This window comes from Sminthopsis crassicaudata, chromosome 2, assembly GCF_048593235.1.
Source record: "Sminthopsis crassicaudata isolate SCR6 chromosome 2, ASM4859323v1, whole genome shotgun sequence".
Lineage (NCBI taxonomy): Eukaryota > Metazoa > Chordata > Mammalia > Dasyuromorphia > Dasyuridae > Sminthopsis > Sminthopsis crassicaudata.
In genome coordinates this window covers 504,240,871-504,255,961 of record NC_133618.1, presented here as the reverse complement: position 1 = coordinate 504,255,961, position 15,091 = coordinate 504,240,871, and the positions used below count along the sequence as shown (strand labels likewise).

The 15,091-nt window shown below is 39.7% G+C and overlaps 1 protein-coding gene across 7 annotated transcripts in view; it reads left to right on the top strand.

Moving 5' to 3' along the window:
- The window catches only part of RALGDS (ral guanine nucleotide dissociation stimulator), an 87,365-nt gene that overhangs the window by 31,568 nt on the left and 40,706 nt on the right, over positions 1-15,091 (top strand). The window contains exon 1 of one of the 7 annotated variants that reach the window (XM_074293998.1): positions 1,931-2,145. The exons of the other annotated variants lie outside the window; for them this stretch is intronic. Within the exon in view, the coding sequence (XP_074150099.1) occupies positions 1,996-2,145 (150 nt within the window). The 5' untranslated portion in view covers positions 1,931-1,995. Of the gene's footprint in view, positions 1-1,930; positions 2,146-15,091 lie in introns of those variants that run through there. 7 annotated transcript variants of the gene reach the window in all.

The window sequence follows — 15,091 nt, the reverse complement described above, 5'->3', positions numbered from 1 at the left end:
ACTCTGTGAGCTGGGATAGTCAAGACAGACTTCTTGAAGGAAGGGGCCCTCCAGAAGAAGCAGTGGGAAGGAAAGTTATCAATTTGGAATCAGAGATCCTCATTTCTTAACCTAGCCCTATGACCTTGGGTCTCCCCAAGATCTCAGTCCCTCATCTGTAAAATGAGGATATTGGATTGGATGGATTAGATGAGAGCCTTAGTGCAAGTATTGAACTACAATTCAGGAGACTTGACTTCTGGTTAGAGCAAGTCATTTCCTATCTAAGCCTCAGTTTCCTGGCCTGTAAAACGAGATTAGATTAAATGATCTCCAGGGTCACTTCCATCTCTCTGATTATATGATATAGAAGAGTAGAGATCAGTGTAATAAAATACAGATGAGTGGTTCCTAACAAATTTTAATCTTTCCTTCCTTCCTCCTTTCATTTATTCCTTTCTTTTTTTGAGACAGAGTCGTGACTTAACTCAGGGTCACACAATTAGTATCTGAGGTTGGATTTGAACTCAGGTTTTCCTAACTCCAGGGCTATTACTCTATCTACTCTGCTATCTGTCTGCCCCCAACCCATTTTAATCTAAAGAAATTCATAACTTCCCTCATGTCCTTATCTCCCACATATGCTGGTTACTGTACTGAGTATCTGTTGACTGAGAAAGTATATAACAAAAATCATAATCAAGTCAGTGCATCCTGACTTTTTCACTGATCTTTAACTTAATCCTGATAAGTTAGCATATATTAAGCACCTACTATCTATTATGAGCTGAAGATTAAAAAAACAATAAAGTAATTTTTAAGAAGCTTTTATTCTATTGAAGGAGACAACACACACATATACAGAATAAATAAAAAATAAATACAAGGAAGTTAGGGAGAAAAGAGTCTAGCAACTGGGGGGAGCAAGAAAGACTGTGGAGTGATGAGAATTGAATTTGGAATCAGACTGTCTGAGTTGCACCTTGGGTAAATCATTTAATATCTGGAAAATAAAGGATTCAGACTAGAAGAGCTCTGAAACCCTTTCTAGCTTTCAATCTATGAACTGCTGAATATTTTATTACTTAATGGATACATACATATAGATGTACATACATTCCATACATCTACATACATTTAAAGTAGGAAAACAATAATATCCATGAAGACATTATTTATTCAGCCTATAAAAGATATGATTATTTTTTCATGGATTCTCATAAATTCATGAACTCTCCTAGAAAACTTCTTTGGCCTCTTAGGAGTTCATGCTCCATAGAGTAGGAACCATAGGCATCTAGGTGATATAATACACAGAACTCTAAAATTGGAGAAAGGAATACTATAATCTGGCTTGGGATAATTTCTAGCTGTGTGACTCTGGGCTAGCCATTTGATCTCTATTTATCTTAGTGTTTTCAACTGTAAAATGGGTCTTATATCTCATAGAATTATAGTGAAAATCAAATGAGATAATATGGGTAAAGTACTCAGCATAGAGCCAGGAACACAGAAGGTGTTTAATAAATGCTTGTCTAAACCCATTTTACTATATATTGCAGAATCATATTATTTACCTCTGTAAGGGTATCTTTTATCCCTCAACTTGCCTTGTTTTTTCTCATATGTAAAATGAAAGGATTGAAGAGATATCAAACATTTATTAAGCACTTTCTATGTGCCTGGCACTATGCTAAGTACTTTATAGATATTATCTCATTTGAGATCTAAGTTCAAAAGAAACTATTTTTAAGGAACCTGAGGCCCCACCCCTGGCACTGGAAGATTCTGACTCAGGAACTCTTGCCAAACTTCAAACGGCCCAGCTGAGGATACTGGATAGTGAGGTTTGGGAACTTACCGGCCTACCTTGCCCAGCCCCTTTTGGGGCGGGCTTGGCCACTGGGACAGAGTGACACCCCACAGTGACACCTCTTGGGGAAGCCTGGCTTAGATGGGCAGACAGACAGCCAGGCGGCCAGAAGCCAGACTCCCCAGGGCCTTTGCGCCCTCCCCATGGCCCGAAAAGCAAGCCCAACCCTTGCTGCGCCCCGACTAGTCAAGCAGAAGAAAGGCTGGGTTTTCTATGCCTGCATTTCCCTGATAACCACGCGAGGCCGGGCGGCTTCCCACCGAACTTCCCAGGGAAGCCCACACTTGTCAGAGGTGAGTCCAGGAGGAGCACTCAGCCCTCTCTTGGGGAGTTAGGGTTGGAGCCGGGAGTGGGGAAGCAGTGTGTTTAGGGTCTGAGTTGGGCCCTGGCCAAAGCCTCAGGCTTCTTTTCATCTCCTTCACCCATTTTCAATCTCTGCTCCTTTAGAACTGGTTGAATGAGTTTGGCTTCTCATGGAAATAATGCGGTTTTGAGGAGGGCCACCCAGAGCTGGATGTTTGAGTCCCATTTCTCTGTCTTAAGAAAAGCTACCAAAGATTGTAGTGAGGTAGAAATAGCAGCGAATGTGAACTTAGAGTAATGTGTACTTATTTGCTACCTGTATGCGGAGGCAAGTACTACTCCTTGTGCCTCAGCTTCCTTCCCCTGTAAAAGACAGTTTATAGGATCCCTTCCCCTTCTAGAAGGATGATCACAATGGAGACTTATATCTGTGCAGTAAAAGATCCACGACCATTCTCTTGAGGATAATAATAGAGAGTAGTGGGTAGTGTGGTAGGAGGGCTTAAGTGTTCAGACAGCAGGATAACAGTATGTGTGGATGTCTGGAGCCTTTCAGAAACAAGTGTTGTTTTTCCTGGGTCAAGGCCTCCTACACACAACAGCTTCAGAGATGGTTACCAGCAGATACTTCCTGGCTCCTACATTCAGACTGATGGGACAGTAATAAATACCAAGCCAGTATACCACAGGGAGAGACTGAGTATCACAAGGATTCTGGTTAGTAGTCATAGTAAGCGATGAGAATCTAGCATTCTGAATCAAAATTTCAGCTCTTTCCTTAATGGATGGCTCTCACTTGTTGGATAAAAATATGGCATAATTAAATTATTATTTGAAAGGAGACCAGTTTCTTATCTAAATCTTGTACCTCCCCTGGAGCCTGGCATAGTGTTCTTTGTACACAGCAGGGTCTTAAAAACAAGTTTGTGGAATTGATTTAAATCTGCAATCTTATGATTTGGGTTTTAGCTCTGGCTTTGCTATTAACTACTCAACTCCAGACCTTAGTTTTTCCATCTGCAAAATGAAGATTGTACAATCTGCCCTCTTTGATCTTTCAGGTTTGTTGTGAGGATAGAAGTTATGATAAGGACAATATTGATGCAAGAAGGATTGATTTTAGTGTAGGTGAAAGGACACCAGTGCTCTGACCCTCTGAATGCTCTACTTAGCCAAGTGCCTTTCTGGAGAGTGATTACTTTGGTGGAAGCTGTCCCGTCATGTTGACCGTGTGCAAATTTCTTCAAGTCATTTCAGGGGAATATAATATGGACATATAGAATAATAATGATTAGACCTCATAAGAGACCTTAAAATATTAGATTTAAATTAGAATATTGAATGTCAGTACTGGAAGGGATTGATAAATCATTTTTCAGTTGTGCCCAACTCTTTGTGATCTTCTTTGGGATTTTCTTGGCAAAGATACTGGAATGGTTTGTCATTTCCCACACAGCTCATTTTACAGATGAGGAAACTGAGGAAAATAGTTACACAACCAGGGTCACACAGCTAATAAGCCTCTGAGGCCAAATTTGAATTCCTGAAGGTGACTTCTCTGACTCCAGGTCCTGCACTCTTTCTATTGCACCACCAAGCTGCTAGAAGGGATAATCTAGTCCAGATGGGGAAATCTTGTTCACAGATGAGGAAATCCAAGGCTCTAAGATAGGGAGTAGAAGTTTTTCCCCACCATTTTGGCCTGTGAAGAGTTCCTCTTCTCCTGTCCTATATAGATTGTTGCTATTAAAGGGAAGACTACTTGGAATAGAAAGGGTGACATTTCCTTTAGTGGTGTATATTCAGCCTGAGCCCTGTCTTTATATTCTCTGATTTATATATATATATGTATATGTGTGTGTATGTATATATATATATATGGACTAAGTCAGGAAGCATGGTTGCGCCTGGGGCCTCACCCTATGGGGCTCTGGAACCACAAACCTTGTCAAGGCTTATAAATGTAGCTGTCCTCCTATTCACTTCTCCCATATGGGGCTACCCCGTGAACCACAGAAACAGGTGAGGAATGAGGTAATTCTGGGTCCCAAGAAATGACCAGGGAGACACACAGGGCGTGGCTGGAGAAGTTGCCAACACTCTCCTCCCAGGAGTCCCTACTACGGTCTAAAAATAAACTGAACAGAGACTCATTGATCTAGGATGATTAGGTACCGTCCTGCCCCAAAGCAGGGGAATGGACAAGATGAGCTCATATATCTACTCCCCTCCCTTCAGTGATAGCTGCTATGATGGGAACTCACAGTCTGGAAAGATACTGTTTCTGGGTAATCGGGACAGAATGTCCTTCTCCAATCACCCTTGGTGGTAGGGAGCAGTGCCCTGGGATGAGAGAAGGAACAGGAGTATTCATGAGGATATGGAGGACAGATTCTGCCTAAGGATCACACATGTTTCAGTGGAAAACCCGAGCACTGTATATGATTCTTCAGGCCCTAGTTGTTGGTCGTTGGGTGGCTAACTACAGTGGCAACCTAGAGGTGAATTCATTTAGCCCTCAATCACTCTAGAGCCGATGTCCTCCTGACAGGGATCTCAAAAGCTGACACAGATCCAGCAGAGCTAGTTCTCTCAGGAGAAAGGCAAGCAAAAACAAGAGGGTGAAAATGGGAAAAGCATTGAGTGATTTCTTAGGTTTAAATTTTTCAAAGGGAGATAGTAATACGTGAAGCTTTATACAACAATGACTAAATATGTAAACATCAAGGCCAGGAGTAGCTAGAGTAACCAAAGAAGGCTTCTTGCAAGAAGCAGTTATAAGTGGGGTGTTGACAGGATGAGACAAAGATTAGTAATAATCTCTCAATTTGAACTGCTCTTTATATTATTTCTAAGCCCTTTCACATCATTATCATCATCATCACCTCATTTGATCTTCCCAAATAGCAGTGCTATCTCAGCAGGGTAAGTCTGTGAAGTATTATTTTTGGGCACATAAAGTATTGTTTTACAAAGGAAAAAAAAAAAAAAATGCCCAGAGAAGTTAGAGCAAGAGTTCTTGGGGTTGTTTGATCATGATTTTCCTGTTCATCATGAAGGGTCTTGCTCTATTTGTTCATCTAGAGAAAGGAATGAAAAAGATGTACTCTTCAGGTCAGTATTCCTCCACACCATCGAGTCTCTTCCCTTTTATCTCTACCTCAGATGAAAAATGTTAGGGTTGGAAGGAAATGGAAGGAACTAGAGTACAATAGAAAGAGTACTGAATTTGTTGTTCAGTACCCTTATTTAGAAAAGGAAAAAAATTTAACCAACACACATAAAATGAGAATTTCCATATACAAAGTAGAATTTGAAAAATGTACATTAACCCACAAATCTCTTATTTTTCTTGCTTTTCTTTTTAGATATATAATAAATTCAACATGCAACTTTCAAAGCTGTCCTGTTTAGTTTTTCTTTTGACTTTTCTGTTATCATCTATGCATTTTTATTTTAAACTATTTATTTAAATTAAGTACAAAATAAGAAAAAAACAAAATTTGTCATGTGGCCAGCAGAACACTAAGAAGGATTCAAAATATGTAACAATTTCCATTTCAAGAAAGCATATATAATAATAGAAGACATTATAGTTATGACTGTCCATCTTTTCTTTGCTTCTTTGCAGGTTATTCTTTTGTTCTCTGTTGTGCATTTTTTACTTTATTCTTTTCCTCCCTCCCCCCACTTCCCCCAAGCAGGCTATAGTTAAGCACCGATATATTTGTGTGTATGTGTGTGTTATACCCTCCCCACATAAATATATCTACATATACACATACATAGACTAATATGCATACATGTATACATATACACACATACATATATATGTACATATACATTTACACATAGACATGCATTAAAACAATAATATGGCTGACATATAATGTAGAGATCTTGATTGAATTTTTAAATTTGACTTTGCAGTGATTACTAACTCCTTTTTTTCTAATAAATTCTGTTCCTGATCCCTGTCCTTGTGTATATCTTTTATTTCCTATTCCTGCTAACTTTTCTGCTCCTTAACTTGCCTTATTATTACTTAATCTCCTCTCATCCATGAATCCCTTCTTTATCTTCTCTCCCTATCCTTTCCCTCTCTCTTTATCCCATTCTCATTGATCTACATACCTTATCCTATTCCCTGCTCCCTTTATTTCTTTTTTTCTCAATAATATTTTTCCCAAACACATGTAAGGATAACTTTCAACATTCATTTTTGTTCCAATTTTTTCTCCTTCCCTTACTTTCCTTATTCCCAAGACAGCAAACAACCACCAAAAAAGGTGAAAGTACTATATTGTGATCCACATTCAGTCCCCACAGGCCTCTCTCTGAATGTAGATGACTCTCTCCATCCCAAGTCTACTGGAATTGGCCTGAATTACCTCATTGTTGAAAAGGGCCATGTCTGTCACAGTTGATCATCACATAATCTTCTAGTTGCTGTGTATAATGTTCTCTTGGTTCTAACTCTCTTCACTTAACATCAGTTCTTCTAAGATGTTTCATATTCTTTTCTAGTTTTTCATTCTTTATATTGTTTTGTAAGTCTATGTTTTTCTTGAATTTTTTAGCTTCTCTCTCCCATGTTATTTTTAAAGTCTTTTTTTTTGAGTTCTTTTATAAAGTCTTTCTAGGCAGATAGCCATTTAATGTTATTCTTTGGGGGAGAAGAGGCTTTTTTGCTTGTGTTCTCCTCTGAAGATGAACTCTGGTTTTCCCTATTGCCATAGTAAATTGGGTTCTTTCTCCTTTGCTCATTTTTAAAAATTGAGAACTTATTAATGTAAAAACCTTTAACCTGCAGGAGGGTAATGGTAGCTAGGAAGGTTGCTGGAACCTAAACTGGAACCTAAAACAAAAAATAAGAGTCCACAGACAACAACTTCCCTACTCCACTGGTTCCACAGTCACCAAGTGTACTAGTTCCTTCTAGCCCAAGGCTAAGTCCCTGAAGAACAACTGGGCCTGATGTTCTATATCAAGAGAAGTTTCCACTAAATTCCTGGGCTCAGACCCTGGTCTTTCTACCTATCTGGGAGGTAAAAGTTCCTGTAGTTTGGTCTGAGGTTACCTCCAAATTCAGCTAGCCTCAGAGTTCCTAGCCTGCTGTTTCTAAAGAACTAGCCCATAGGTGTTTACACTTCACATAGGTTAAACCTCAGCTTGGGATCTTTCTTTGGATTTTCTTCATTTGAGACTTCTCTTTTCATTCCCTGTTCTCTTTTGAGTATAGGTCCAGTAGTGATTTCATAGGATCAGAGACAATGCGTAGTTTAATAGACTTTGGGGGGAATAGATTCAAATTGCTTTTCAAAATGGCTAGGCCAGTTCACTTTTCTATCAAGAGTACTTGTTTTCCTAAAGATTCACCAATAATTGTCCTTTCTTTTTAAAATTATCTTTGCTAATCTAATGAGGATAAGATGAAACCTCAGAGTTATTTTCATTTGTTTTTCCAATAATTTGGAGTATTTTAAATCATTATTAAGTGTAAGCTTCATCCTTAAGACTACTTGCTTAAGACTTTTGACTATTTATTTATTGGTGAATGGCTCTTGTTCTTTTTTTAATTCTAATCAGTTCCTTATTTATTTTGGATATCAAATCTATGTCAGAGAAATTTGCTGCAAAGATTTTTTTCAATAACTTGTTTCCTTTCTAATTTGAACTACATTTGTTTTGACACCCTAGAAATTTTACAGAATAAAATTGTTTATTTTATCTTTTGTATCTTCTCCCTTAGGCATGAGCTTTTCCCCTTTTCATAGTTCTAACAAGTATTTCTTTTCCTGTACTTCTAATTTGTTTATGATTGAATCTTTTGTAATGAATCATATGTCCATTTAGAGTTTGCCCTATTATATAGTTATATATGGTATATAGAATTTATGTGACAGTATGGCATGAGATGTTGGTATATGGTATTAAGATATAAATAGAAGATATTACTATTTTGTGTAAATTTCTGGCCTAACTCATTAAAATGGGGTTATATTCTCTTGTATTCATAGCTACACCAAGCTTAACTTGAAATAATTTTGGACTTTTTCCAAAAATCAGCTTTACAGTCCAGTCCAGAATCTTGCCTAGAGTAGATATTTAATAATTATTTATCAAGTTGCAAAAAAATTGAATTGAAAATTTACTTTAAAATAATAATTGAAAAATCAGTGAAGGTCTTAGATAGCAGGTAATGAAATGTCCTTTAATTTCACAGCAGAGGTAGAGATTAATAAGATCACCTTTTTTATTACAGCTTTTTATTTACAAAACATATGGATAGGTAATTTTTCAACATTGATCCTTGCAAAACCTTCTTTCCAAATTTTCCCCTCCTTCCCCACCCCCTCCCCTAGATGCCAGTCCAATACATGTTAAATATGTTAAAATATGTGTCAAATCCAATATATGTATACATATTTATACAGTTATCTTGCTGCACAAGAAAAATCAGATCTAGAAAGAAAGAAAAGAACCTGAGAAGGAAAACAAAAAATGCAAGTAAAAAAATTCAAGAAAAAGTGTAAATACTATGTTGTGGTCCATACTCATTTCCCATAGTCCTCTCTCTGGGAGTAGATGACTGTCTTCATTACTGAACAATTAGAACTGATTTGAATCATCTCATTGTTGAAGAGAGCCACATTCATCAGAATCGATCTTTGTATAGTTTTGTTGTTGCCCTGTATAATGATCTCCTTATTTCACTCATCATCAGTTCATGTAAGTTTCTCCAAGCCTCTCTGTATTCATCCTGCTGGTCATTTCTTACAGAACAGTAATATTCCATAACATTCATACTCCACAATTTATTCATCCATTCTCCAGTTGATGAGCCTCCATTCAGTTTCCAGTTTCTGGCCACTACAAAAAGGGCTAACACAAACATTTTTGCACATACACGTTCCTTTCCCTTCTTCAAGATCTCTTTGGGATACAAGCCCAGTAGTAGCACTGCTGAATCAAAGGGTATGCACAATTTGATACCTTTTTGAGCATAGTTCCAAATTGCTCTCCAGAATGGTTGGATTCGTTCACAACTCCACCAACAATGTATCAATATCTCAGTTTTCCCACATCCCCTCCAACATTTGTCATTGTCTTTTCCTGTCATCTTAGCCAATCTGAGAGGTGTGTGGTAGTATCTCAGAGTTGTAAAACCACCTTTTGTATGCATAGTCAGATTTAGTGATTTTAAAGGATATTTCAATGAGGCACAAAGCTTCTAAGAATAGATAAGTAATCTTCTTTCTGTACCCTATTTTCACTAGATATCATCTAAGTCTATATGTTCTCAAACTTTTTGGTTTCAGGATACCTTTAAAAATTACTGAGAACCCCCAAAAGAAATTTTGTTTTTGTAAGGTTATATCTCAGTCAGTAAATAGATATTAGTTATAAATTTATCATATATATAGTTATATATATACGTACATATATATAGTTATAAAATTAGTTATAACTAGTAAATAGATAGCTAAAGAGTGTTCTAAGCTTTGGAGATATAAAAATAGGCAAAAGACAGTCTTTGCCCTCAAGGAAGATACACTCTAATGGGGGTGACAATAAGCAAATAAATTTATACCAACAAGCTACATACAAGATAAATTGTTTAGCATAGGGGAAGACACTAAAATTAAGAGAAGTTAAGAAAAGCTTTCTGTAGATGATGATTGTTGGTTTTAATTGGAACTTAAAGGAAGCCAGGAGGCTAAGATGAGGAAGGATAACCTTGCAGAAATGGGGGACAGCCAGAGAAAATGACCAGAGCTCAGGGGAGTATCTTGTTAATAGAACAGCCAGGAGGCCAGTATCAAGGAGAAGAGGGTGAGTAAAAGTATTGCTATTTACCACCTAAGCATTAATTAATAATTAATAATAAAAAATAATAATACTGAAACAGTATTATTATGAAAATAGTTTTCACCTCTTGGACCTTCCAAAATAATTTAGGAAGGTCCCCCAAAGATCCCCAGGCTATATTTTGGAGAACTCCTGATTGAGAGAATTGTGTTCAATTCTGGGCATTCAGGATGGTGAAGGACCTTATATCCATTGTCGTGAAAAATGAAAGAACTGACAGAATTTTTAGCCTGGATAAGAAAAGACTAGAGGAAAAGGAAGGAAGGAAGGAAGGAAGGAAGGAAGGAAGGAAGGAAGGAAGGAAGGAAGGAAGGAAGGAAGGAAGGAAGGAAGGAAGGAAGGAAGGAAGGAAGGAAGGAAGGAAGGAAGGAAGGAAGGAAGGAAGGAAGGAAGGAAGGAAGGGAAGGAAGGAAGGAAAGGGAAGGAAGGAAGCTAGTTTAGCTGGTAAAGTGGATAGAGAACTGACCCCATAATCAGGAGGATGACCTCAAACAATTTCTAGCTGTTATGACCCTAGGCAAGTCACCTAACCATTTGCCTCCATTCTGCATCTGAAAAATGAGCTGAAGATAATGGCAAATCACTCCAGTATTTTTTGCCAGTAAATTCTAAATGAGGTCTTGAAGAGTCAGACACAACTTAAATTACTCAATAGCAATAAGTGACAGAAACTGTGCTAAGTACTTTATAAATACCATGCTATTTGCTCCTCATATGGGAGATAGATGTTATAATTACTCCTGTTTTTCACATAAGGACACTGAGGCAGACCAAGGTTAAATGACTTATCTAAGGTCACATAGCTAATAAGTGTCTAAGGCTGATTGAACTTGTTGACTTTAGGTCTTCTATCATATAGAGGACAGATTAATCTCGTTCTGTTTGGCTCCAAAGGCTAAAAACAAGAGGAGTAAGTAGAGGATGTAAAAAAAGCAAATTTAAGCTTGATTTTAGGATCAAGTTTTGCTAACAATTCAAGCTATCAAAAAATTTGAATAGCTTCCTGGGATCTTCAAGCAAAACCTAGAAGAATACTTTTTGGAAATATTATAGTGGGAATTCCTTTTGAGTATGGGTTGAACTAGATAGCTATTGTGATCCCCTTTGAACCCTCAAATTCTGAGACTCTTTTTTAAAATTTGTAATTAATTTTTCCTAATTGAAAACAATCTGAAGAGAAATGAAGAGGGAAAGCCAAAAGATATCAACAAACCTTTTCTAAAAATTAATTTTAAAACAGTTGTCATTGCCAAACATAAGTTATTATGTAGATATAGCTAGACATAAAGTTGTATAAATATATTATACATACACATATCTATATCTATATATGTCTTGGGCTTAGAAGACTGCTGCCAAAGAGAAATTCCCCAGACATTCTGATGACTTAAGTTCCTATCCTCCTGAAGACTAGCCTGGCCCTTGCTAGGGAGGAAAAAGAGGAGGTTGGGGAAGGACCAGAGATTCAACCAATATGGGAAAGAAGGATGTACCTCTAATTTCAGCACTATGGTGCAAAACCCTATTTATTAAACCCAAGTTAAGGTTGTGTAAATAAATAACTTCTAATAGCAGCTTAGTCAGAATTGGGGGACAGGAAGGAGGAAGAAATCATGATTAGCTTTTAAGCTTCTGAAGGACACAGCCAGTCTTTTATTGTTATACTTGTTTCTTTGGCACCTGGTTAGGTGTTTAGCATCTAGTAGTACTTAGTAGGTGCTTCTTAAATTCTACTGAATTAAATACCTGTAGGGTGATAATGTGGTTATACTGTGTGTGGTTACAGATGGTGTGCTGATTCATAGCATAGGATCTTGTGTAGAGTAAACAATAAAATGCTTGCTGAATGAATAAATGAATTCTGAATCTGACCACCTTTCCATCAAGCCACCCCTGGCTTGCTGAACCAAAAATCTTAGAACAGGAGGTCCGTCAGAAAACTTTTCCAAAGGACCCTCTTTCTTGCCTGGTTCATCATTCCCAGGTCCTTAGCTCTAGGGCTTAAGCCCTCTACCTGGTCATTCCTCCATTCCCCACTCCTACTTCATGTTATGATTTAGCTTACTATCCCTAAGGTCCACTGGATTCCTAGAAATTCTTTGATTCTAGCCATTGTAGGTGAGGGGAAAGATCACTTTCTGGGACTCCTATGCTTAGCATCAGGGCTACCCTATCTGTCCCAGACTTCACCCCTGGCAGCTAGGAAGCCAGTTAGCCAGGCACATGGTATTTGGGAGGGGGTGTGGGGAATTGCTCTGTGGGAGGCTCAAAGCACGGGATAGTGATTACACCAGGGAGCTGAGTCACAGAGGTTTCTTCCTGATTCAGCATTATGGCCTTAGCTTGGGGTTCCCTCTTGGGGGCAGGGAATAGGTAGTCACGGAATGATGAAATAGAAGTGAGGAGACAGGTTCTTTGCACGTGGCCCATTACCACGTAAAGGAAGTCACTTCTGCTTCTGGAAATGACCTGGCAATTCTGAGAAAACTGACATCTTTATGAATCCCTTGAGGAAGAGAGAGGGCTTAGAGACTGGATCCCTTTTGGGGAAATGAAAGGGGATCTCCAGGAAGGGACTTTTGGGAAAACATGTAACTTTCAAAACCTGTTTAGGTGCCTTTTTCTAGATTCTAGACACTCGATATTCTACTTTCAGATTTTCTTTTCTTTTTCCCTTGATCTCTCTTGGCACTTGTGTAGCAGGAGGTTGAAGGAAGTGGGAAGGGAGAGGGAGAGGGAGAGAGAGAGGAAGAGGAGGAGGGAGGGGGAAAGAGGGAGGGGAGAAGGGAAAGAGAGAAGGAGAGAGAGAGAGAGAGAGAGAGAGAGAGAGAGAGAGAGAGAGAGAGAGAGAGAGAGAGAGAGAGAGAGAGAGAGAGAGAGAGAGAGAGAGAGAGAGAAAGAACGAGTGCTTGTTTACCAGGAAGGGGTGAGGAGGAGTTACAACAGCATGTACTTATATAAGTCTGTACAAAACAAATTAATTTTATTAAATAAAGTGATTAGTCTGGGAAAGATGTGCTATCAGGAGTAAAGGATGGGGGAGGTGAGAGGAAGGCTGTGGTTAGGGCCAGGAGAACATACTTCCTTCAATTCATAGATGTGTCTTAGACTGTTCCAAGTTCTCTGGTATGTTTTTAGACAGAAAACATCTTTCTGGTCCAAGAGCAGTCACTAAGGTGGATTGCACTCGATCTTCCAGAAGCCATAGAGAAAGGTGGCTGTGTAGTGAAGTGACTGATTTTTGAGGTATGGCTCATTTTTACTAAATAAATGTCTTTTACTTTTCTGAGGCTCACTTTCCTTTTCTGTAAACTAGGGATAAAAATACTTGTTCAGCTCTAGCTGTCAAGTTTATTGCAGGGAAAAGTTGAAATAGTGAATATGTGAAAGCACTTGCTCTCATGCAGACTGCTATGTAAATGTAAATTACTCTTAATGATTGCTCCCAAGGTTAGGTACCTTTTTCTGCTCTCTAGCTTCATTCATTCTCCCAGACTTGCCAGTTGCTTCCTCGCTAGAAAGGACCCTCCACTTCTCTGCATTTCTGTCTTAGTCTGTGAAATGGGGAGAACAACACAAGTCTATTTATTCTCTTCCTGATGGAAATATCACCAATTAAATGTACTATCCAGGCGTTGTGGGCAGAGTAGAGCGTTTGCCCCTTGGGAGCTGACAAACTGGGGGAAGACACTTTCTTTCTTAGCCTAAGTTAACCCTTCCGGGCTTTTTGTTGATCAATCCTGAAAGTGCCGAGCAGGCGGCCCTGGCAGCCTCACTCCCAAGTCTCTTTCCTGAGCTGCTCGGAAATTGCAAGTTTCAGCAGCCATTGTGGTCAGATGACACCAGTCACATCACAAATATAGAGCTAGAGAGGGCCTCGAAAGGCATTTAGGCCAGCCCTTTCATCCATACAGCTTCGGAAACTGAGCTCAAGAAGATTAAGTGACCGGATAAAAAGTGGAATTTAGACCCAAGTCCGGATCTCGGACTAGTCTTCGTAAATGGCCACTCAGGGTATCCACCTCTTTCTTCCACTCCAAATCACTCACGTATTGAATCTAGAGAAGATGTTCCTAAACCGGGCTAGGTGGACTTTAAAGAAATATTTTGACGACCATGTTAGCATCACGTTTACTCTTTAATCCTGTGTGTTTTATTTTATGCATTTAAAATCATCATTCTGAAAAATGAGAGCATATGCTTCTCCAGACGCACAGAGAGGTCCTTAATATTTAAAGAGCCCACCTATAAGGAACCCCGTGCACCTGGAAACCCTCCGGCTGGCAGAGGAGCGCGCAGCCGCCCGGGGCAGATCGCGCAAAATTGCCCATCTCTTCCCGGCCAAGGCCGAAGGGAGCGCTGCCCCGTGGCACAGGTGCTAGCTGACACTAATCCGAGACAGCCTCCCTCAGAGGCTCACTACCTGCACTTCCAGCGCCAGCACGGACTCACCACTTATTTCGTGAAGGCTTCTTATGATTCCTTCATGTATTCATACATTCTACAAATATTAAGCGAGAGTGTGTGCCGAGAGCCCGCGCTCGGTAATGGTCGGTGGAAGGAGGGTAAAGGGTTGACAGGATCCCCGTAACACAAAAGCTGGGCAAGGGATCGGGAAGACCCGAGTTCAAACGCGCCCTCAGACTTACCGAATGGTAACGTGGGTAAGGGATTTCGCCCGGTGTGAGAGGACACCCCTTCTTCCCTGTTAGGACTGCTGTGAACGTTAACTGAGACCACGCTGGTAAGCGTTGGCACGGAGCCTGGCACACAGGGGATAGTATAAATCTCGCCCGTTCCCCTCTCGCCGAGTTGACTGTCTAATTGGGGGATCAGACCCAAGTACGACTAACGAGAAGTGTAAAATATTAGAGACGGAGAACCAAGTGCGCTTCGCAGCCCCTCCCCCGATCTAGCCCCGCTCCCTCCAGTCCCACTTCCCTTCTTTCTTAGGCCCCTCGCTTGGTGGCTCGTTTTGTTTCTCCCTTCTTTTCCTCGGCTGAGGGATCCGGCCCCAAGTTGTAGCCCGCCCAGGCCAGGCTTTGCCCGCCTCCCGGCCCTCGG